The sequence below is a fragment of the Gekko japonicus genome, unplaced genomic scaffold, assembly GCF_001447785.1.
Source record: "Gekko japonicus isolate JY-2015 unplaced genomic scaffold, Gekko_japonicus_V1.1 scaffold1928, whole genome shotgun sequence".
NCBI lineage: Eukaryota > Metazoa > Chordata > Lepidosauria > Squamata > Gekkonidae > Gekko > Gekko japonicus.
Window position 1 is genome coordinate 54981 of NW_015170339.1, and position 24549 is coordinate 79529.

Below are 24549 nucleotides of genomic sequence, written 5' to 3' on the forward strand. Positions count from 1 at the left end.
AACTGGTTTATAGGGGACAGAGACGAGTTCACCTGGAGAAAACGGGCACTTTGGGTGGTGAACTCTGTGGCATTACACCCCACTGAGCCCCCTCCCCAAACTCCGCCCTCCTCGGGCTCCACCCCCAATATCTCCAGGTATTTCCCAACCTGGAGCTGGGAACCCTAAGTGATCCCCACTGGTGTGTCTTGGGAAAGAACTGCAGCATTGAGAGAAGTCTTGTATGCGTAACCTCCCAAGTGGGGTCTAGAGATCTCCCACTATTATAACTGGCCTCAGGGTTAGAGGGAGCGGGCAGCTCCCCTGGAGAAAATGGCTGCTTTGGAGGGTGGACTCTATGTCAGTGTACCCTGCCGAGCCCCCCTCTCAAAGTCTACCCTCCATAGGCTCCACCCTAGGGCTGCCAAATCCCCCCGGGGGGCAGAAATCCTCCCGCCCCAGAGGCCCGTTCCCAGACGCTGGGGAATCGGGCCCCGGGGGAAACCCCGCCCCAGCGTGCACGTCACACGGAAGTGACGTCATGACGCGGGGCACGCTGGGGGTGGGGCCACGGCCATACAAGGGAAACCTCTATGGTTTTCCCTTGTATGGTCGTGGCCACGCCCCCAGCGTGCCTGGCGTCCTCCCGTCACTTCCGGGTAACGTGCGTGCGGCGTGCGTGCACAAGACGCCGACCGGGAGCCCCCTGCTCCCGGCGAAGATAGGCTTGGCAACCCTAGTCAAGTTGTTTCTGACTTGTGGCGACCCTATGACTTATGGTGAACCAAAACATCCTATCGTTAACAGCCTTGCTCAGGTCTTTCAAACTGAAGGCCGTGGCTTCCTTGACTGATTGAATCAATCCCTCTCATGTTGGGCCTTCCTCTTTTCCTGCTGCCTTCCGCTTTTCCTAGCATTATTGTCTTTTCCAGAGACTCTTGCCTTCTCAGAATGTGAACAAAGTACAGTAGCCTCAGTTTAGTCCAGGGATGTCAAACATATGGTCCAAGGGCCAGAAATGGCCTGTCCAGGGCTCTTATCCAGCCCGTGAGCAACTGGTCATTACCTTTATTGCCAGGTGACAGAGGCTGTGTGTTATGTCCCTGTACAAATGTGTTTTCATACAATGTCTGGGCTAGACGTTCGTGATCTGAAGGGCATGGCAAAGGGAACCTTTATCTGAGAGCTCTTAGTAGTTCCTGGTAGCCCGCAAGGGAGGAAAGATTTCAGGCCTCTCCCTGGCTCCCCTCCAAAAGGAGGACCTAGGACTTCTTTTCCCACCACCAAAAAAAGGCAAGCAATACCAATAGGATCATCTGATTTCCTTAGGTCTGCCAGTCTCGAGGCAGGGGCTGGAGATCTCCAAGAATTACAGCTGATCACCAGACTACACAGATTGCTTACTTATTAAGACATTTATTCAACTTCTCTGAAAGAAAATGGCTGTTTTGGAAGGTGGACTGAATGGCATTATACCCTACAGGAGTCTCTCCCCTCCCTAAACTCCACCCTCCCAGGCACCACATTCAGATCTCCAGGTATTTCCAACCACAGAGTTGGCAACTCTAGATTTCCTGTGTCCTACAGAGCACAGTGGCTCACATCGTATTGTGCCTAACATGGAACCAGGAAGCAAACTGTTCAACTCACACTGCAGCCACAAACGTATTGGGGCAACCTGTTCTTCACAGCTTAGCCTGATCCCCAGCAGGAGGCTAATAGCACTGGCCCACTATACAAGGCTGTTTTCAGGACCGTAGCAATAACACATGTAAAGTGTTCTGAACCCTTGAAGAGTGCCCTATAAATGCAAAGTGTTAAAGTGATCGACAGTGGCATGTCCAACTGCCAATGTGACCTTGGCTGTCTTGTGCTCACTGGCACAGTGTGGCAATAAATCCTGGGGCATTAGCACAATTAAACAGTGTACGGGAAAAGAAGGCAAGGTGGCTTCTAGCCTCTGGAGCCAGCAAAAGGCACACTGCAGGGATGAAGAAACAGCCATTTTCCTTGATCAAGACCAACATCCTCAATACAAGAGGGTCTGTCGCCCAGAGCTTCATGCGCCACCCAATCCAGCACCCTCGTGGCTCCTGCAGCCCAAAGGGAGACTTTCCCGTGAACCACAGGTGCCACACTGAAACTACAGCAAGTTTGCTTCATTGACAGGAAGTATTCCTTGAGGCAGGGATCAGACGTGCCAATGCCAAGCATCTAATTCCTGTGAGGGCCCTCCGTGCACAATCTGAACGGTCCCCTCGCCAGTCTGCATGGAGGAAAATTGAGCCTGGCTGACAAGTGCCCCAGGACACTACTGGAGAGAATTATATCTCTGGCTTTCCCATTTTGGCCTTTAAGTGATTATTCTTCAGAAGCACAACTAGTTCTGGGTTCCCTGAAGCAGAACGGTACACGATGTGTACTTCGTTTTTAACCTTTGATATCAATGCAAGACTAAGATGTCTGGTGGGGGAAAGGGGACTTCTTAACACTGGAGCAAGTATGGCGCAGAAGGGTTTGAGTGTCGCTTGAGGAGCCCAGTAGAAGTAGTGGTGGTGGGGAATTTCAAACGGTAAATTATACAGGGTTAAGAAACTTGTGCTTGTACACATATACACACACAAACACGCATGTTTTCTCCTACACATTACAGCTTCAGTGGCTACCTGGGTTAAGAGTAGGGTTGCTAGGTGCCCCCTGGCCACTACCAGGGGATGGGGGGGGTTGCCAGCTCCAGGTCGGGAAACTCCTGGAGATTTGGGGATGGAACCTGGGGAGCACAGGGACCTCAGTGGGGTACAATGCCACAGATCCACCCTCCACAGCATCCATTTTCTCCAGGGGAACTGAATTCTGTAGTCTGGAGATGAGTTGTCATTCCGAGAGATCCCCAGGTCCCACCTGGAGGCTGGCATCCCTAGTCAAGAGAGTCCCTTAAAAAATAATGGAACTTTTATTTATTTACTTGTCTCCTGCCTTTCACCCCACTGGGGACTCAATGGTTTACATTATTTTTCTCTCTGCTGGGTCATCCTCACAACAACCTTGTGAAGTAGGCTAGGGTAAGATTGTGTGACTATCCCTGGACTCCATGGCAGAGTGGGGTTTTCAACTCGGGTTTCCCAAATCCTAGTCCAATAACAACTACATCATGGGGTATTGGTGAATTTTTCACAGTGAATTACTATAACAAGCAATAATATAAGCCTCTGTGTACCAAGTCTGTCCACCAGAGACACAAAAACCCTGTGTTTAAAAATGAAAAAGTATGTCTGTGGCTATTTTTGACCTGTAATACAGAAGCACCCTGACCTGGATAGGCCAGGCTATCCCAATCTCCTCAGATCTCGGAACCTAAGCAGGGTCAGCCCTGGTTACCACTTGGATGGGAGACCATCAAGGAATACCAGGGTCGCTACGCTGAGGCAGACAATGGCAAACGACCTCTGAACATCTCTTACCTTGAAAACTCTACCGGTTTGCCATAAGTCGGCTGCAATGTGGTGGCAGAAAGAAACACCCATAACCAGAAGTAGTTATTATGAGATGCATAAGAAGTCATTTCAACCCATTATCTTAAAACACATGGCTTTGCCTTCCCCAGCTCATCACAATGAGGTCTGAGAGGAGCCCTTTAAACTGTGCTAGGAACCTTGGAGGTCTGCCTGCACCACTGAGGTGCCATTTCAGATGTCCAAGGTGGTTGTGTCGGGGAAACTAGAGTTCACACAAAATCAGATAAAATCAGGATTAGTGAAGGAAGCATTTAAGAGCTATGGAGCAGGGCCATGACGATTTCTTCACACACTGTAGCACAGTTTCTATGTTTCTAAAAGCTGGAGCTAGGGATGCCAGCCTCCAGGTGGGGCCTTGTGATCCAGAATTACAGTTTCTCTCCAGACTACTGACATCAGTTCCCCTGGAGAAAATGGATGTTTTGGAGGACTCTGTGGCATTGTACCCCACTGAGGTCCCTGTCCTCCCCGGGCTCCATCCCCAAATCTCCAAGAGTTTCCCAACCTGGATCTAGCCAACCCTACATCCCCCATCCCCCACCAGTGGCCAGGGGAGACCTGGCAACCATAGCTGGAGCATCTATTACAAAAGTCACATCTAAACAGCTGGCAACATTGTCCATGTAATGTCTGGCGGCCACCACAGCCGAAACTGCAGCAGTCACCATCAGGTTACTTTGGCACACTGCACGGGTTACCCCCTTGTGGGAAACACAGCTACTCAGCACAGAATTTGAGAAACTGGGATGCTGGGAGGGAAAGGCCCTGACCTGGATAGGCCAGGCAAGCCCAATCTCATCAGACCTCAATTAAACAGTGTACGGGAAAAGAAGGCAAGGTGGCTTCTAGCCTCTGGAGCCAGCAAAAGGCACACTGCAGGGATGAAGAAACAGCCATTTGCCTTGATCAAGACCAACATCCTCAATACAAGAGGGTCTGTCGCCCAGAGCTTCATGCGCCACCCAATCCAGCACCCTCGTGGCTCCTGCAGCCCAAAGGGAGACTTTCCCGTGAACCACAGGTGCCACACTGAAACTACAGCAAGTTTGCTTCATTGACAGGAAGTATTCCTTGAGGCAGGGATCAGACGTGCCAATGCCAAGCATCTAATTCCTGTGACGGCCCTCCATGCACAATCTGAACGGTCCCCTCGCCAGTCTGCATGGAGGAAAATTGAGCCTAGCTGACAAGTGCCCCAGGACAGTACTGGAGAGAATTATATCTCTGGCGTTCCCATTTTGGCCTTTAAGTGATTATTCTTCAGAAGCACAACTAGTTCTGGGTTCCCTGAAGCAGAACGGTACACGATGTGTACTTCGTTTTTAACCTTTGATATCAATGCAAGACTAAGATGTCTGGTGGGGGAAAGGGGACTTCTTAACACTGGAGCAAGTATGGCGCAGAAGGGTTTGAGTGTCGCTTGAGGAGCCCAGTAGAAGTAGTGGTGGTGGGGAATTTCAAACGGTAAATTATACAGGGTTAAGAAACTTGTGCTTGTACACATATACACACACAAACACGCATGTTTTCTCCTACACATTACAGCTTCAGTGGCTACCTGGGTTAAGAGTAGGGTTGCTAGGTGCCCCCTGGCCACTACCAGGGGATGGGGGGGGTTGCCAGCTCCAGGTCGGGAAACTCCTGGAGATTTGGGGATGGAACCTGGGGAGCACAGGGACCTCAGTGGGGTACAATGCCACAGATCCACCCTCCACAGCATCCATTTTCTCCAGGGGAACTGAATTCTGTAGTCTGGAGATGAGTTGTCATTCCGAGAGATCCCCAGGTCCCACCTGGAGGCTGGCATCCCTAGTCAAGAGAGTCCCTTAAAAAATAATGGAACTTTTATTTATTTACTTGTCTCCTGCCTTTCACCCCACTGGGGACTCAATGGTTTACATTATTCTTCTCTCTGCTGGGTCATCCTTGCAACAACCCTGTGAAGTAGGCTAGGGTAAGACTGTGTGACTGGCCCCAGGGTCCATGGCAGAGTGGGGTTTTCAACTCGGGTTTCCCAAATCCTAGTCCAATAACAACTACATCATGGGGTATTGGTGAATTTTCACAGCGAATTACTATAACAAGCAATAATACAAGCCTCTGTCTACCAAGTCTGCCCACCAGAGACACAAAAACCCTGTGTTTAAAAATGAAAAAGTATGTCTGTGGCTATTTTTGACCTGTAATACAGAAGCACCCTGACCTGGATAGGCCAGGCTATCCCAATCTCCTCAGATCTCGGAACCTAAGCAGGGTCAGCCCTGGTTACCACTTGGATGGGAGACCATCAAGGAATACCAGGGTCGCTACGCTGAGGCAGACAATGGCAAACGACCTCTGAACATCTCTTACCTTGAAAACTCTACCGGTTTGCCATAAGTCGGCTGCAATGTGGTGGCAGAAAGAAACACCCATAACCAGAAGTAGTTATTATGAGATGCATAAGAAGTCATCTCAACCCATTATCTTAAAACACATGGCTTTGCCTTCCCCAGCTCATCACAATGAGGTCTGAGAGGAGCCCTTTAAACTGTGCTAGGAACCTTGGAGGTCTGCCTGCACCACTGAGGTGCCATTTCAGATGTCCAAGGTGGTTGTGTCGGGGAAACTAGAGTTCACACAAAATCAGATAAAATCAGGATTAGTGAAGGAAGCATTTAGGAGCTATGGGGCAGGGCCATGACGATTCCTTCACACACTATAGCACAGTTTCTATGTTTCTAAAAGCTGGAGCTAGGGATGCCAGCCTCCAGGTGAGGCCGTGTGATCCAGAATTACAGTTTATCTCCAGACTACTGACATCAGTTCCCCTGGAGAAAATGGATGTTTTGGAGGACTCTGTGGCATTGTACCCCACTGAGGTCCCTGTCCTCCCCGGGCTCCATCCCCAAATCTCCAAGAGTTTCCCAACCTGGATCTAGCCAACCCTACATCCCCCATCCCCCACCAGTGGCCAGGGGAGACCTGGCAACCATAGCTGGAGCATCTATTACAAAAGTCACATCTAAACAGCTGGCAACATTGTCCATGTAATGTCTGGCGGCCACCACAGCCGAAACTGCAGCAGTCACCATCAGGTTACTTTGGCACACTGCACGGGTTACCCCCTTGTGGGAAACACAGCTACTCAGCACAGAATTTGAGAAACTGGGATGCTGGGAGGGAAAGGCCCTGACCTGGATAGGCCAGGCAAGCCCAATCTCATCAGACCTCGGAAGCGAAGCAGGGCCAACCCTGGCAAGTACGTGGGTGGGAAACCTCCAAGGAATACCTAGGGATGGGGCGCAGAGGCAGGCAATAGTAAGACAGCTCTCTGAAACATCCAAGCCCCACTAGGGGTCGCCAGAAGTCAACCATGACTTCCAGGCATGCACACACACACAAAATACTCACACAAAAAAAGTGGAGGGAAAGCAGCTGGGAAAATTCTGCATACCGGGTGCTTATATAATGTGAGAAGTGGTACCACACTTTACAGCCACATCATACGGAAACCATTAGCTAATATCTCCAGGTGGCCACTGAAACATGCACTCCATTCCAAGGGACAATGTCTCACAGAAGTAATAGGCCTGTTCTCCCACAGTTCTTTACACACCTACCGTTTATTAGGGTGTGCCAAAGCATCCAAAGCAGCCTTATCAGCCCAGCTTGGCTCAAGCTCACCAGCGCTTGGGAGCTAAGCAGGATTGGCCAAGGTCAGTACTTAGAAGAGAGACCACAAATGAAGACCAGGGGTGCTATGTGGAGAAAAGCAATGGCAAACCACCTCTTATCAACACATACCTGGAACACCCTGTGGAAGTGGTTGCCATGAGCTGGTTGCAACCAGGGGTCATTTCGTAGAAAAAGAGGTGCAGGAGCTCATTAGCATAACTCATTAGCACAACTTATTTGCATATGCCACACCCCCTGACATCCCCGGAAGTGTGTCAGAAGGCAACACCCACCCCTCAGGCTCCACTGGACTGTTTTGGATTGCTAGCTATTGGGGGAGGGGGGGAACGTGCAGATCTGTCCTCGCAGAGGAGGGAGAGCTTGTACCTGAATAAACCTTGGTCTTAAAAGTACCACTGGACTATTTTGGACCAGGGGGCCGGGGGGAGCTCTGCAACTTACCTGGCTGCTACTTGCTCTGACTGAGGGCTGCTGGGAGCAGGGGGTGGGGCTTGTTGCATGTGCCCGCCCCCTGGGCTCTTTACTGCCGGAGCTCCACTCCTGTGCGCTCCTGCAGGAAATGACCCCTGGTTGCAACTCAACAGCACATTTTTTAAAAAAACAACACCAACATTACGAGGCCTCCCTTAGATGGTGCAAGGGTTCTCGCCTGGACTCAGCTCTACAAAGGTTCAGCAAACTGAGGGGCTCATTTTTGCGCCTCCTCCAAGAATGAAGAACATCCTTCCATGATTTATTAGGACACTTAATTTGAGCTCCTGCTTTTTCACTCCAGCTTAGCTTGCTCTAAATAACTAAAATGACACATCCTAATGCAAAACTGACACTTGCAGACACAGAAAATAATTACCATACCACCCATCCCCATAATTGCATTGAAAAAAAGAGTGTGTTTCAAGTCACCCAAATGTAACTTAAACTGCAGTGACTGGTGGAACACGGCCTGTCTGCAGCCTGGTCTATCTATGAGGCAGAATGAGGTGGCAGGTAGCTGAGGTGGTAAAGGGACTGCACCACTACAAACTGCAGGTAGGGGAACTTAGTTTTCCCAGTTCCCCTGCCTTAATAATTCCCTGTAAACAGAAAACTAGTATGGCATATGAGCGGATAGGCTAGAGCCTTTTTCCTAGATGCACTGGGCTTTTGTTTTTTTACAGGGAGTTTTTCCATGGGGAAAAATATTTAAAATGTAACACCGCCCCCTTCTGCACTCTGAAGTAGTAGAGTCCATTTTGCCACCTCAGAATTCTACCATCTCATTCTGCTGCATGCACAAGGTCAGGCTTACATAACATATAATCAGGCTTAACAGACATTCCCTCTCTTCAGGGAAGGTTCCTAAACTGTAGTTTTATGAGGGAGGGAGGGAGGATCCTAACAGAGAATTCTCCACATCCTCCCTAAAGCACCCTTCACTGGGGGAAAGACCCAGTTAAATTGATACAAAACCTACCCAAAATCTAGACAGGACCTCAGTTGCTTTAGCTTGAACACACCCATTTTCCCCACCATGCAGCCTGCCCCTGCCCCTGCCCCATGGCCCATTGAGACCTGCCTCACCGAAACTCATTGGCTGGCTTGTGTTTGGGCCTATTCCCTCTTTCCCGAAGACTTTCTTTGGCATTAATAATGCTGCTGCTGCTGCTGCTGCTGCTCACATCCAGGGATTTGGAGGAGTGCCCTGTCCTCCCATATGAGATGAATTCCTCTGACTCAGCCTTGGACAGCATAGATGATTTTGAAGGGGCAACCCTTCCACCTGAAATGTACTCGCTAGAGACAGCTTTGGGGAGAGACATAGGTCTGTGGGACGAACCAGTCCGATTCAGGCAGATGTGGTCACTAGATTCGGCCTTTGGGAGGGTGTCCTTCAGTTCCACTGTGGCCAAGATGCCAGAGGTCATTGGGTCCAAGGCGCAGAGTCCAGGCATAATGCCACGACTGGGAGACTGGCTAAGTTTCATGGAAGGCGACACATTGGAAAGGGAAGAGGAGCTGCCAGAGGCTGGAGAAAGTGGACGCAGTTCTACTGGAGATCGTAACGTTGGTGTGCTGAACATCTGGGCCCCACCAGAGCCCTCTGGCTGAGCTCTGCTAGTATCCAGGGAGAGAGGCTGGATTTGCCTACCACCAGCCCTCTCCTCAAGCCCCGAGTGGCGAGACCCATCAGGTTGCGACCGAACGTGGGGAGGGTCAAAGAGGGTGTCAGGCCTAGTCCCACGAGGAACATTCCCTCCGCCGTACACAGTACTGATCGAGCTGCTGGATCCTTCAGGCTGGTACCGAACAGTTCCATCCGAGTTGAGCTGGTTGGGGAACAACCCAGGTGATACCAATCCCACGATGCTGCCCCGGGGTGATACAGGCTGAGACCCGACAGGGGAGGACGGGCCTTGGTCCAGGTTGCCATGGTGACTGGGCTCCATCTTGGAGAAGGAAAACAGAGATAGCTCGTTAGACCAAGCAAGCCACAAAGTATTGCCTGGCATCCTTTCTTCAAAAAAGACCTCCATGGCCTTTGGTTGCACTAAAGCTCTCCTAAATTCCCCACAGGAGACAACCCCTGCATCAAACAAGAGCTGTATAACCTAAACAAGGGCCCACTTGCAACCCTTTCTAGGTAGACCCTTTGCCATTTTCCTTCCCTGGAAGAAGTCACCCTCCCTCATCTTCCTCAGGACAGCTACAGATATACCCAAAACCCCACCTCCTTGCTTCCTGTCCCCTTTATGCAGCACCGGAGTAACAGCAGCAGCTTATTTAAGGACACAACAAACTGAGTTGCTGTTTTGGATTTCCATCGTTCAAGTATTTAGAGTGGTCAGGGGGCAGAGTAAAAAGCCGGTAGTTCATATGTGCTTCTGCGGCTGGTGAAGGCCAACCAAAATAGCCCAGAGCTAGTTCAAAACATTTCGGCATCCCTCCCTCACTAAATGGCACAAGGCACAAACCACTTGGAAGTTCTCCTATGCATGCCCCACTGAAATTAGCTATCATACTCTTTCACGGTTCTCGCTCACTGCAATGGGATTTGGACGAGAGAATTTCCTGGTAGATTATGTGCCTGAACTCACATGTGTGTTCCACTTTGCTGCCATTAGAGGTGCCCAGAACCTGATGCCTGGGTCCTGTCTGATTTGACCTCGAAGCATGGATGCCTCCAATTCAGAAACCGCAAGAAGCCTTTTTTCAGAAGCTCTGCAAGCTGGTGGCCATCAGAACGCCCTGTGGCAATGAGTACTATGTGCTAACTGTACATTGCATGAATTCCTCCCATTTTATCTGCTCCCTATCAGTTTTCAATGAGAAGGGGGATTTGCTGGGACTTGCTGCCATCCTAAGCAGTTGTTTCTAAATCCACTGAGGTCTGGGTGTAAGTCCACTTAGGATGGCACTACTAGACCTAACTGGTAGTCCACTTAGGATGGCACTACTAGACCTGTCTTTTGACAATTTCCTACTGCCTAAAGGAAGGCTCCAGGTTGGTTAAATTCCTCCCCATGCAGGTGTACCTTTGGATGGTCCAGGTAACTGATTTATTCAAAAGTCCCCACTTTCATAGGGAAGGAATTGCATCTTGAATTTTAAAATGACTGTTCTGGTGGCTTCACAGCCCCTCCAAGCCTGGTACCTGAAGCCATCCTGACCACTTCCTTTCTCTGACAGAGGTGAGTCACTTTTCATGCCTCCATGCCCAGCTTCCCCTGCTAGCTGAGGGCTGGCTTTCCTTGCCCTGTCCAACAGCCATGGAACCTTGGAGCTGGTGAGTTCTCTCTCCTCAGAAGGGGGGCTTCACCCATTCTCTCTGCAATATCCAGTGCCAGGAGGCGGCAATGGGGGCAGAAGAGTCGGCAGGCTTCCCCATATTTGACATAACCACTGCAAGAAAGCCCCTACTCCTCTCTCCTAAAATGTCAGGGCCACATGGACCATCCTCAGGGTGCATTTAAAAGGTGCCTTCAGATATGCATTGGTGTGCTCCAGTTAGTAGCTCTTGGGCGTGTGCACAAAACCAGGTGGTGGGCTCTAAATAAGCTCTCAGGGTAACCTTGGCTCACTGTCTCCCCTCCAGCCTCAGTTTCCTATTTGTTAAAACAGGACTAGCAGCCGCCTACCTTGCAGGGTTATTACACAGAATGATTCTTTTATAGCCTGTGACTCGGCCTTGGACAGCATAGATGATTTTGAAGGGGCAACCCTTCCACCTGAAATGTACTCGCTAGAGACAGCTTTGGGGAGAGACATAGGTCTGTGGGATGAGCCAGTCCGATTCAGGCAGATGTGGTCACTAGATTCGGCCTTTGGGAGGGCGTCCTTCAGTTCCACTGTGGCCAAGATGCCAGAGGTCATTGGGTCCAAGGCGCAGAGTCCAGGCATAATGCCACGACTGGGAGACTGGCTAAGTTTCATGGAAGGCGACACATTAAAATGGAAGAGGAGCTGCCAGCATTAGCCAGTCTGTGCATGCAGCATTAGGGATGGGTACAAACCAGCTCATGAACAAAAGTTCATGACAAATTTTGGCTAGTTCATAGTTTGCAAAGTGAAGTTCGTGGCAGGTCAGCTAACATGAAGTTTCCCTAAACTTCCAAGGAGTTTGTGAAGGTGCGGGCAGTGCATGAATGGGTACATTTCCAAACAGATTGTCTCTGCTCAGTATAAATATTTACCAAACTTCAAAGCTACAGGGGGTGGGGGAACTTGGAGGGCATGTAGATGAGCATCCTAGGTGAGGAAACTGCTTTCTGGGGGCATCTTTTGGGGGGACCATAATTTGGACCCCATCAATCCTCCCCAAATTTGAAGAGCAGGTTGAGGAGAGTCAGCCAGACATCCCCTGTAAGTTTGGTACCTCTAGTGCACCGGGGGGCATTCTATCCCATCATGAACCTCACAAACCTAACCAGTTTGTTTGACAGCTAAAAGTTCATGATGTTCCAAGGTTTGCAAACCAGGCATGCTACAAACCACGAACCGAACCGTATTTTCCCAGTTCATGCCCATCCCTATCCAGCATTTCAATTGAAAACTACACAGTGTAGTGCAGAATATGCCTGACAACCGCACAACAGATGGTTAAACTCATATCACACACCTCTTTTATTGCAGAATAAATGCCACCCCCTGGTCTACTCCTACATGTTCTTTTTTTTTTTTTAATCTGTGCATTTAAAAGGATCTTATCTTCTTAACTGAGTGTAGTTGCCTGGATTGCTCAGACCCAAGGAGGGGAAAGTTCAAAAATATTAACAGCTAACTAATGTTATCTCAATGTGCCATAATATGGTACACACCCTAAGGAATACCTGTATACTTCATTGGTGAACATATCTATACCAGGACAAAAGGACCACACACCTCCACAAGAAAGGCTGGCCCAAGATAACTTTGTGGGAAAGCCTTCCACTGTGTACCCGGAGTGGGGGGTACAACTGAAAGGTCTCTGCAGCATTGTTCAACTGGCTTCATTTCGACAATACATAAGCAAAAGGCACTGCCAGTAGATTGTGCCTGATCACACACTGGTCTGATTTGCACTCTGCTGAAGAAATTTGTAAAACTGCTGAAGGAACTTATAAGCTGCCTAAAACTCCTAAGAGGTAAAAATATGACAAATTACTCTTCCTAGCCCCTGCTCCTGTGTTCCTAAAAACAGCTGTTAGAAGGTAGACTGTAGGAATAGTTTCACCTGCACATCAAACTGCTGTTCTGCCCCAAGCACCTTTCAAAGCAAAGACTGGCGGGGCCGGGGAAGGAGGTGCAAGGCAGAGCGGGGACAGGGGAGGGGGTTGCAAATTAACCAGAAAAAGCAGTCTGTCCTGCTCCTATTCCTTTAATAGCAGCTCAATGTGCAGAAATCAGTAGGTGACACTTCTCATGCCTAGGAATAAATATTATCAACATACTAACATCTGCCTATAGAACTGCTGCTAATAAGGACACAGGAGCAGGCAAGGCTGTTTGTACCTGGTCAACTGGCAAACCTATCACCTGCCTTCCCTTTGGTGCCCCTGAGTGATGAAAGTGCCCCCATGAAACCCCCTAAAGGGACACTTTTAACATTGTATTTCTTCATCCGAGAAGAACAAATTAGCCCCTTCCCAGGTATCGATCCTTTGAATGCATCCCCATGGTTGCGCCCCCCCCCCAGACTCTTCAGTCCCTTCAGGAGACGTCTTCTCAATGAGGCACAATATTAGGCTCGTAAGCAACAGCAACCTTAGCCTCATGCCTCGCTTTCCTCATCTGCACAAGGCATGTCCAAATGGAGAGGCCAGCAGGCACCGTTTCCCCTCCCCAGTCCGCATTTCTCAGCTCTTCTCCGTGCCCTTCATTTCCCCTCTTTCTCGCACACCGCCAGTGCAGGAGGGGAACTCAAACATGCTGACAGCGATAAACTAGAGGACGTTCCCTTCACCCTCCCTTCGCAGAAGGGGGACCTCCTTTCCCCTCTCCCCTGCCTGGGTGCCCCACCTTCGCCTGTCTTCCAGACAGGTAGATGTTCACCTTGGCCCGACTGCCGCCTCGCATCCTTCCAAAGAGGCGGGACAGTGGCATGGAGCCTGCAATGGGCTGCCTTCGCCACCAGCAGGCAGGGGGAGGTGTTGGCTCAACAGCGCCAGCTGCAACTTGAGAAACAGTCCACAGCCTTTGCTGGCAGCCCAACTGGCGCTCCCAGGGATAGGGAGAAGGGCACGCAGGGAGAAGGGCAATGCAAGGATCGTGGGGAAGGAGAAGGAAAGCCCACCGTGGAGGCAGAATGGAGAGGAATGGACGCATGCAAGACCGAGCGGCTTGTCTGTGGCAACATCTGGGGAGAAGAGATGCCAGAGAGACTCCCTCACAGAATACCTACACACAAAATCTCTTGTCTGCCTCTCTTCCTCAAAAGCCTTCCTCACCACTCCCCATTCTGGCAGTGCCAATTCCTTGGATCTCATGCCGGCTGGGACACAGAGGGAGTGCAGGTCCCTTACACTGGGGGCCCAGCCATCCTGTGACCCCTGCCTTGCAGTCTCCCCCACCCCACACACACACACCTTTTTGAAATGTGGAAGCCAATGTGGTGTAGTGGTTAGAGAACTGAACTGGGAGATCCAGGTTCGAACCCCCATTCTGCCACCAAAGTTTGCTGAGAGACCTTGGATCAATGGCACACTTTCATCCTAACCTACCTCACAGGGCTGTTGTGATGAAATGGAAGAGAGGGGAATGATGTAATTTATTTAGGTTCCCGCTGGAGAGAAAGGCGGGGTACCAATGGAGTAAGGGAATGAACAAAATGGACAAGGGGAGAATCACATGGCAAGCCACTTTGGGTCTCCATTTGGGAAAAGAGCCTAAATAATTAAACTAATAACCGCAAGCCCTTCTGAGGAGCTTCACGTATACCGGTGGGCCCTACATAAAACAAGCAGAGAGACAGCGCCGGGGTACCAGTGGAGTAAGGGAATGAACAAAATGGAAGAGGGGAGAATCACATGGCAAGCCACTTTGGGTCTCCATTTGGGAAAAGAGCCTAAATATTTAAACTAATAACCACAAGCCCTTCTGAGGAGCTTCGCGTATACCGGTGGCCCTACATAAAACAAGCAGAGAGACAGCGCTGGAAATGGTGGACAGTTTAATCGCTGAACAGAAGAGGGAGGGGTTCTCTCATTACGATCCATTCCTGCCCCATCAGAAAGGACAATGGGCAATCCCAGACTGAGAAAGAGGAACTGAGCACCTCCAAAGGAATGCCAGAGAGCCGGCTCCTCCTATCCCCCCCAGCATCCTGACCTGAAGAAGCAGGCATTTTGGAGACCCATCCAGAAAAGCGGTTCAATTCAGCCTCCCTGAACTGTCACTAGAACGACTTCAGCCTGCCACACACCGGCTCCACCAGCTGGAATTATGGAGATCTCCCTCGTGGTGGCTCAGCAAAGAGGAGCCGCTTCTGGAGGGGTGGGTGGGGGTTGTATGCGCGGTTCCTGAGCAACACCTCCCCTATGCGGTTGCATAGCCACCGACACACGCACTCGCACCAGGCATGCACGGATAAAGCGAGCAGGGGTGTACGGAAGGGCTCGGGTCCACCACGCACTGAGCAGCGCAAACCAGCCACGCCGCTTCTTCCTGATGGCCAAATCACGCCTCCCTCCAGGAAGAGGCAGGCGGTGCCCATTTACCTGGAATGGGCGGGTGAGAGAGAGACAGTGCCCCCTGCGACCACCCCCGGGCTGGCCAGCAAAGACCAGCCTAATCACCTCCTCGGGGAGGGGTCGGGAGAGTGGGAAGCCGTCACCCCCACACTGCCCGGACGCCTTCTCCTTCAGAGGGGCATCGGGCGGCTGGCGTCCCTCCAGGCACCGCCACCTGCCCTTCGCGGGACCCAATGACTACCTGCAGGGCGGGCAGGCGGCTGGCCCAGCCGGCTCGTTTATTACCTTGTGGCGGCTGCCCGCCTCCCCCCGGCCGACGATGCTCCGCTCCCCCCTGCAGCCCGGAGAAGCCGTGACGTCAGGAGCCCTGCAACCTGCCGGAGGATTTAAAGGCGCAGGAGCCTGTCCGGCCACATGGCCCGGCGGAGGGGCTCGCGGGGGCTGGGCGCCACGTGCAGGGGAAGTCCCGGAAAGGGGGGGGGGGGGAGAAGGCACCTCCCGGAGAATCTCTGCGGTGTTTTGTTTTTTAAAAATCACAGGCCAATGTCGAGCCCTCCCGGCTACCAGGATCTGCTGGGGAGTGTGTGGGCAACACCGGCTGGGAAATTGCAGAGCCCGAAGCAGAAGATGACTGACACCGATCGGGGGCGGGGCTTCACAAGTAGCAGAAACCGAATCAATTATGCCAAAGATGAATAAATTAGTTTTTTTTAAAAAAAACCCTGCAGGCTGTACGGCTGAGCTTTTCATGTTGCCAGTTCCCCATATGGCATGGGAGGGGTTGGGTCTTTTTAAATCTGTAGTGCGGCGTCTACATAGCCTTACAGTCGGGCGACAAAGGGAGGACCGGGCTGCTGTCCCTTTAAGAGGTAGCTCTCCCTGCAAGAGATATGCGGGCAGGTGTGAAACCTGAAGCAGGAGGAGCACTTGCCGAAGTTCTTTCTTTGGGCATTAAAAAAAAAACACAACACGTTTTCTCTCCCCAAATAGGGACCCAAAGTGGCGTTCAATATTCTCCATTTTATCATCACAACAACACTGTAAGGTAGGTTAGGCCGAGCGAGAGTGACTGTCCAGCCTGCTTTCATGGCAGAGGGAGGAATGGAACCTGGGTCTCACCGATCCCTGTCGGGCACTCTAGCCTCGCTACACTAGCCTCGCTACACTCGCTTCTGCCTCATTAAAAGTACAGGATCCCTCCCAAAGTGTAAAATGGCAATGACCTACACTGCAGGGCTGTTACGGGCACAATACGAGATATATTTGCCTATGTTAACAATAGACTTGGGGAAATGAGGGCAAAGTTTACCGTCACTGGCTTTTTAAAAAAGATCCTAGAAGAGCTGTTTAAAAATGCTGGGTCTGAAACTTGCCTGGAGACGGTGCAGAATCCGTGCATGGTTTTCCTGCCTTCTAAACAAACGAGGTTGTTGTGAGGAGGCTAAAACAGGACAATCCCTTGGCATGCAGCACTGACCGCCTTAGGAGAAGGGAAAGGAAGGCACATGCGGCATGCCCAGGTTGACTCCCAAAGAATACCAATTTATCCCAAGGGGTGGCGGAGCTGCCTGCAAGAGCCCCCCCCCCCAACCCTGCACCCTGCACCCTGCACCCTACAACTTTTGCTGATTTCCCCGACTGTCTCTCTCTCTAGGGCACTAGAATCCAGCTCCTAGCTTTCTTCCCCCTTTCTCATTCATACTCCAAATTAGGTCACTGTTGGGAAAGGAGGGGGGAGGAGGGATCCCGCCTGTTGCTTTGGCTCCTGAGCCCTACATTCTCCAGTTCCCCACATCCATTCTAATAAATAAATATTCTCACCTGGCCCGTGCTGCCTGTGCCCTTCCCAGGTCAGACTCATTTGCCTGCAGTCTCCTAGCACACCCAGTTTAATTTGCTTCCGTGGGAAGCAGGTGTATGCAAAACAGGCTGGTGATAGTTCCCCTTCCCTTTCTTTTCCCCTGTCCTCAAGCATTGGATTTCCAGGCTGCATTGCCGTTCCTTCAAATCTGCCAGCTGCTCACCTCCATTGCAAACCACAGGCATTTTTCTGCCTGTAGGTTTTTCCTCACGATCGCCCTGCATCACAACTTTTGTTATTTTATGCCTGTATAAGCAAATATTATTTTCTCATGTGTGTTTTGCAAGAGAGTCCTGTGGTGAAAAGATTCAAGAATGAAGATAAAACAGGAATACATTATCTGGAGTGCCTTGGCTAGATCAGACCGAGGACCATGCAGCTCAGCATTCTGCTTTGGAAAAACTTTCAGTCAAATGATGCTATAAATTTTCTTCAGAGGGGCGGGAAGTGACTGACTACCCCGAGACCTTGGTGTTACTGCCTCTGAACATGCTATCCAGTTATGGCTAATAGCTACTAGCAAACTCATGAGCAGAGTCATCAAAGCCACCTAAAGTGTCCCATTGCGATTAGAATATGAAAGAGCAGCAGGGGTGAAACCAAATTCCAATTCCTTCTCGAACTGTTTTCTTAAATCCCAGCCCACATCCATCTTTGGGCCCAAAGCCTGACAGCAAACCCAACCAACCGCATCGACCGGCGCCTGTTCAATAGACGGCTTACCTGTTTTTGCGCCGTGCTCGCACGGCAGCAGTTCGCAGGTGATAACATTGATCTCTGCACCAAGAAAAGCTTCACCTGATACTTTTTGCAGGGGCTGCCTGACAAGGAGGCCAATGTAGGCTGGGGTGGAGAAGTCCACGCTGTGCAAAACAAACGAGAGTGCACGCATATTGTGCCCTCTCAACACACAACTGTTCGAGTGCACGCATATTGTGCCCTCTCAACAAACAGTTGTATCAGTTCCGGAAGTGTCCTAAATATTGTTGCTGAAACCGGAGCTTACCTGCACCTGTTTGGCTGGTTATAATGCCTGCCTGACTTGGGAAATACAACGCCAGAGGTGAAGTGAGGTGGCAGGCAGAGAGACAGAGAGGCCTGACCTGCACAGCCTGATCAGCAGAGAAGCTCTCCACTCCTGCACTGAGGTGAACAGAAGCAGCATAAGGGCCAAGTGGACTGTCACGTCACTTGACAGGCCTGGATCCCAGTAAATCTCCCACGTGGGGGCTGTGCCGTTTCTGTAAGCCAATGCCACACAACAATCACAAGATAGGAATTCTTACCATTTGCACAGCACTTTTCATGCTGTTTTTGCTGTATTCCTCAGAATAGACTAGTATTACTAGGAGTGGGGAAGTGGGAGATTGTGGCTTTCCCAAGCAGTTTGTGGCAGAGGTGAGATTTGACCCAGACTCTCTGCTATCACAGCTCATAAGCTTAGCCACTGTGATGTACAAGGACCTGGTACCTGACTCAATGCAATTGTCCATGGTCTGGACATCTCTTACCCCCAACCTGACAGCCTGGAGTTGCCACTTCTTAAATCAGGCCCCGCTGCTGTCTTTGCTCTGCAGAAATTAACAGGCAATAAAGAATCTTTCTCTCCAAGCCAAGAAAAGCATCTCCTGCAATCGCTGGCAATTTAAAATGCCGTGAAAGATACAGCAGCGGGGACTACTTGACAAGCAAGTGAACGTGGGCTGGCGTGGAGATGTCTGCACTGTACAAAGCAAAAGAGAAACGAAGGCAAGCATATGGTGCCACCACCACCCCTCCTTTGATGCGAAAAAGCCTTATGACATATCTGTGTCATTCATTTAAATTTGCTTCAGAGTTGTTCTTTTATCCCAGGGAACTCTGGGAACTATAGTTCTGCGAGGGAGTCTCCAAAGGAGAATCCTTAGCCTCCTCAAACAACATTTCCCAGAATCCCTTTGAAGGTGGGGGGCCATGACAGTCTGGCATAAAACCAATATAGGTTTGCATTCTAGCTATGCTTTCACACGTGTGTGAATGAGTGATCTGGGATTATTTGGGGGGTATTACTTATGGATAATAGTATGATTTTGCATTTGTATATACTGGCCACCTGATAGAAGCTCCATATAGTACCAGTTTATCTATTAAGATCTGAGACAGCTCTCCTTTGCCTTGTTTAAACTTTCAGTCCCTGATCTCTCCAGGCTCCATCCGCAAATCTCCAGGAGTTTCCCACCCTGGATCTGGCGAGGGGGACCTGGCAGCTCTAGAGGCTGAGTGACCAGCTTTACTTATTTAGCCATTGCACCACCCTCCTACAAGTCAAAGCAACTTTCTCGTATTAACCCTCAAGTGCCATGTTCCTGAGTGGACTCGTATTGAACTTTTGGACATGGTTTTTGCATAACCAAGCCGACCCCCAAAGGATCATGCACCAATCCCCAGCTTGCCAGACACTGCTAAGAGATCAGGCGTTGATGACAATTTCCACCCTCTGGTGGAGCCCTCAAGTGCCATGTTCCTGAGTGGACTTGTATTGAACTTTTGGACATTAAGATTTTTGCATAACCAAGCCGACCCCCAAAGGATCATGCACCAATCCCCAGCTTGCCAGACACTGCTAAGAGATCAGGCGTTGATGACAATTTCCACCCTCTGGTGGAGTACAGTGACATTGCAACTGCATGGCTGCAGACGGCACCGTCATTCATGTTTGGCCTGCAGGATGCATGCGGCAGGATGACGTGGCCGAGTCCTGAGAGGGTAGTGTGGATTCAAGCTGCAGGTTGAGGGTTCTATTTTTTAAAATTCTTTGCCATGTAAATAATTTCTGCAGATTAAAAAACATATTTAAAAAGCACATTAAGGATGTTCTGTCCTTTTACAATTATTAAAATTATTTAGAACATTCCGGTCCGCCGAGAGGTAGTAAAAGGACACTTCCTCCCTCCTCCATGCTTTACACACATAGTAATGGGGCATTAATCTGTTTTAATGGTTACACGTGTGGAGCAGAATTTAGAACACCCAGTTCAGGCACCGGGTTGTTAATCATTACTGTGTTGGTGGAAGCTCTATTAGCCCTTTGTATTGGCTACTTGCTATATGAGAGATTATGTAATCTTTCACTGTCATTAAAAATTAGATTTATTACAAATGTCATACTCAGTCTTTCTCCCCCAATGGAAACCCAAAGTGACATTGCTCTCCTCCATGTTATCCTCATAACAACCCTGTGAGGTTGGTCTGGCTGAGTGTGTCACCCAGCAGCCTTCCATGGTGGGTTGGGGATCTGAGTATTAGATGCACATAACTGGTTACTTAAAAGCGCTCTTATTATGTGATGTCTGTCGTGAAGATAACCTGGTTCAGGGTGCTCCAGTCCCCTTCATTTTTGGCATTGCAACTTCCATCATCATCATCCTGGGATTGGTGGCCAGTTTTCAAACATGTAGCATTGTTTTCTGATAAGTGATGCCTGCCACAAACAGAGACCCTTCACTTCCATTGCAAATAGCACTGGGGTGTGTGTGTCAAGTGGGCCAGGATATTTTCACACCTTTCAATTTAAGCCCTGAAACCCCCACAATCATCCTGAAGCTGGTGACCAATTTCGAACTGCCTACCTTTATTCTGTGATGAGTTATGCCTTCTGTAAATGGACAGAGAGGCTGGTTTTATTACTATAGATTAATGGTAAGAGAACACCAAATTATTTGTTCTGTTATGATATTTGGTTTGGATCGGGGTCCTAGGGGGGGGCAGACGGAATCTTTTCTGGGGATCCACGTTGGCTCTCAGCAGCCCTGAGTACGTTTTTATTCCACCCTTTCTCCAGGCCATTAGGGTTACCAACTGACCTGGAGAAAAATATATCCTGCCCCTTTAATAGAGGCTTAACGGGATGTTAAAGGTAAAGGTTTCCTTGCTCGAAAGCCAGTCGAGTCCGACTATAGGGTTGTGGTGCTCATCTCCGTTTCAAAGCCAAAGCGCCAGCGCTGTCCGAAGACGTTTCCGTAGTCATGTGGCCGGCATGACTAAACACCAAGGTGCACGGAACGCTGTTACCTTCCCACTGAAGTGGTACCTATTTATCTACTTGCAATTTCTTGCTTTCGAACTGCTAGGTTGGCAGGAGCTGGAACTAGAGATGGGAGCTCACTCCATCATGCGGCAACTCGGGTCTCGAACTGCTGAACTACTGACCTTCCACAGCCTGCAGTTCAGCGTCTTAACCACTTGAGCCACCGCAGCTTCTAACGGGATGTTATTTCACTCTATATCATGAAATTTCAACTGTCCTTTTCCATACATTAAACCTCTGTTGGGACAGGACTTTGTTTTTTCTCCTGGCCAGCTGGCAACCCTAGGCAGGATAGTGTTCTGTGCTTCTCCATTTTATCTTCACTGTAACAACCCTGCGAGGTAGCTTAGGCTGAGAGAGAATAATTAGCCCCAGGTCACCCAGTCTGCTTCATGGCATCATGGAGATTTGAACTTGGGTCTCCTGTATCCTTGTCTGACACTCACGCCATTACACCACACTGACTATGAGCTTTCTGCTAGTAGGGACAGGGTGCCTTTAAATTTGAGGAGCATTTAGAAATATGATCCTCCCCTCCCCTTCACACTCTGAAGCAGCACAGTCCATGCTGCAATCCTGTCCTACTGTATGCATAGACCAGATCTCATTGCACCCATGTGCAAATCTGCAGACTTCACAGAATTCCTCTTCAGGCAGGAACAAGAAGGACTAAGACCCAGATTGCATGGCTACAAAAACATGTACAGCCCTCCTCATGCTGTGGTACTTTGGAATGCAAGAGGGGAGTGTGGCATGTTTAGATATTGCCCCACATTCTCCCTGCTGGCTGAAGACTAGCACACTGAACAGAGAGCTGCACAAGAATCCAGCTCCTAGCTTTCTGTGAGTAGAGAACAGTTAATGCTGGAGAACCACACCCGTCAGCCACACACATTTCTGGTACCGTTCAGTGCCAGACAATTGTCCATTGAACCCAGGAGGACAGAGATGATACCTGCCGCTGAAGGGGTCACCTTATTTCCACAGGTATGTGCTGGTAATAAAATCACACTTTGTACTGCATGTTATCTACACGGGTTGCATGATCGCAGGAGGAGCTCTTGGAAGTTAAAAATACATTAACCATCATTATAGGATTGCATGGGAATGCTGGGTGGCTGAAACCAGGGGTAGCAATTATTCCAGATTAAATATTCTGGAATCAAAGCATGTGATGCTAACTCATTCCAGAGGAAGGACCCCGGCTCAGTGGCAAAGCACTGGCTTTGCAGGCAGAAAGTCCCGATGAACCACTGGCATCTCCAGCTGAAAGGAATAAGCAGGTGTTGCAGCAGAAGACCCCTTTCCACCTGGAAAGCTGCTGCCAGTCAAGCATTACCAGAGTAGATGGATCCAAGCAGTTTCAGATGCTCCTAGGGCATGAACCTCAGGGCTCCTGTCTTGGGGCTGAGGAGGCTGTCAAAAGGTTTCCACCTTTGGTTCACTGGAAGATTGCATGTAATAGCTGGCTTCTTTATTGCACATACATGCATTCATAGTGCTCCCCTCCACCTTCCCGGTCTGGTTTAGTGCATCAGTCCCTCTTCTGGATCACCCTTGACTGGTTGATTACAAAGCCCCAGGAAACTTGGAAGGAAAGCTCAATGCCCATCATCTTGTCAGTGCCATTTCGAGCTGCTTTTTTGGTTTCTTTTTTTTTTTTAAAGCACTACAAACTACAACAGAAAATAGGGAAGGGGACAACATTTAGGGGATAAAGAAAAATACCCACTACTGACTAAAAACCCGAGAGAGGAGATCATCTCACCATTTTAGACAAACATTTAGTTTTAATCCCGTTAACCCTACTATCAATTGAGTCAAATTTAGCATTAACTTTTCCAAGTCTTAAATTTAAAGTTTAACTGTCAAACAGAAACACCCCAGAGCATCTCATTTCAACATTTTTTAAAGGCACAATTCAGAGTCCTTCAGCCTTTACTTCTCCTTGCCTAATCTCTCCTGAAGCTTATAAGGACTTTTAGGGGCTGTCGCCCCTTTCTCTGAAAGAGAGTCCTCTCCGGAAGATTCCGAGTCCAGCTCGCCATTTGACTTACTGTCCATCCCTTTTTTCCTTCTTCCCCTGGCTCACCCAACTGGACTCTTAAAAATTCCCGTGCTTTCTGAACAGAGTCAATCTTTTCTTTTTTATCCTTGATTTTGAAGGTTATGCCTTTTGGAGTTAACCATCTGTATCCAATTGCATTTGTCTGTAGAAAAAGAATTCTTTATATTTCTTTCTCCTTTGTCTTATCTCAAATGGAATATCTTTCAATGTTCTGATGGTATTCTCCCCCACTTTCAGGGGTGCTCCAGATACTGCTTTCAGGATTGCATCCCTCACATGCCTCTTCAAGAATCTTACCACAATTTTCCCAGGCAGATTTTCTTTATATATCCTGAATATGACCTGTAGGCCACATCCATATTGTTTAACAGAAATTCCGCCTTCATATCTGTCACTGGGGCCAATGCTTCACTCATTAGTTCCTTCAGATTCTCTCCTGTAGTCTCTGGCATGCTCTGGAAGCGAAGAATCATATTAGCCTTTTCCATTTTTAATTGTAGCAGCTGATCTTCCATAGAAACTTGCTTCTTTTCCAGCTTTTGAACTTTCTTTTTCACCTTTTATGCAGTGGCGTCCACTTCTTTCACCTTCTCAGCTGTTTCATTCATCATTTTAAGAGTCTTGCTTATCTGTGTTTGCTGAGTGGTGATACACTGAGTCATTTTCGACATCTGCTCCTTGAGGTTCTTCATCTGGTCCAGTAGGGGGCGCATGGATTCTGCCAAAGTCTTTGCCAGCTCGTTGGTTCCTTCCGGTTTGGGGCTCTCCATTAGTTTCAATTTCAAAAGTTTCTCTTTCTCCATCCTCTTCCCCGCCATCTTTATCGATTGTTTACTCTGACAAATACTTTAAAAGTCTCTGAATACGCACCCAAATGCTTGAACTCGCCTTGGTAAGTATTTAACAGTTTTGCACGCTTTCTCTTCTGCTCCCCCCCCTCAATTCACTCAAAAGTTCATGCGGTTGGGAGGCGTCCCTCCCCCGCCCGCCTCACTTTCCATTTTACAGAATGGGGTAGGGAGTTTTCTTTTCTCTTTAACCGCCGCTTACGTTAGACTCATGTTCATAGTTGGTCCTCAGACCTCTTTTAAAGATCATTTCTGCCGCTCGACCTCCTGACCTTGCCCGGTCGGCGTCACTTGAGTCCATTCGGCCTCGCGGCATGAAGAAGAGTCTGCTAATGCGCCGCCATAAGTCTGCTTTTTTGGTTTCTTCTTGGGATTGTATGTGCATTCTGT

The 24549-nt window shown here is 49.3% G+C and overlaps 1 protein-coding gene across 1 annotated transcript in view; it reads right to left on the reverse strand.

The window, feature by feature from the left end:
- The window catches only part of INPP5J (inositol polyphosphate-5-phosphatase J), a 65405-nt gene extending 43711 nt beyond the window's left edge, over positions 1-21694 (reverse strand). Inside the window, 6 exon segments of the mRNA XM_015418164.1 lie at positions 8733-9598; positions 13647-13844; positions 15194-15343; positions 15602-15690; positions 17901-18040; positions 21690-21694. Coding sequence (XP_015273650.1) covers positions 8733-9598; positions 13647-13844; positions 15194-15343; positions 15602-15690; positions 17901-18040; positions 21690-21694 — 1448 coding nt within the window.
- Between the last annotated feature and the right edge of the window lie 2855 nt (positions 21695-24549).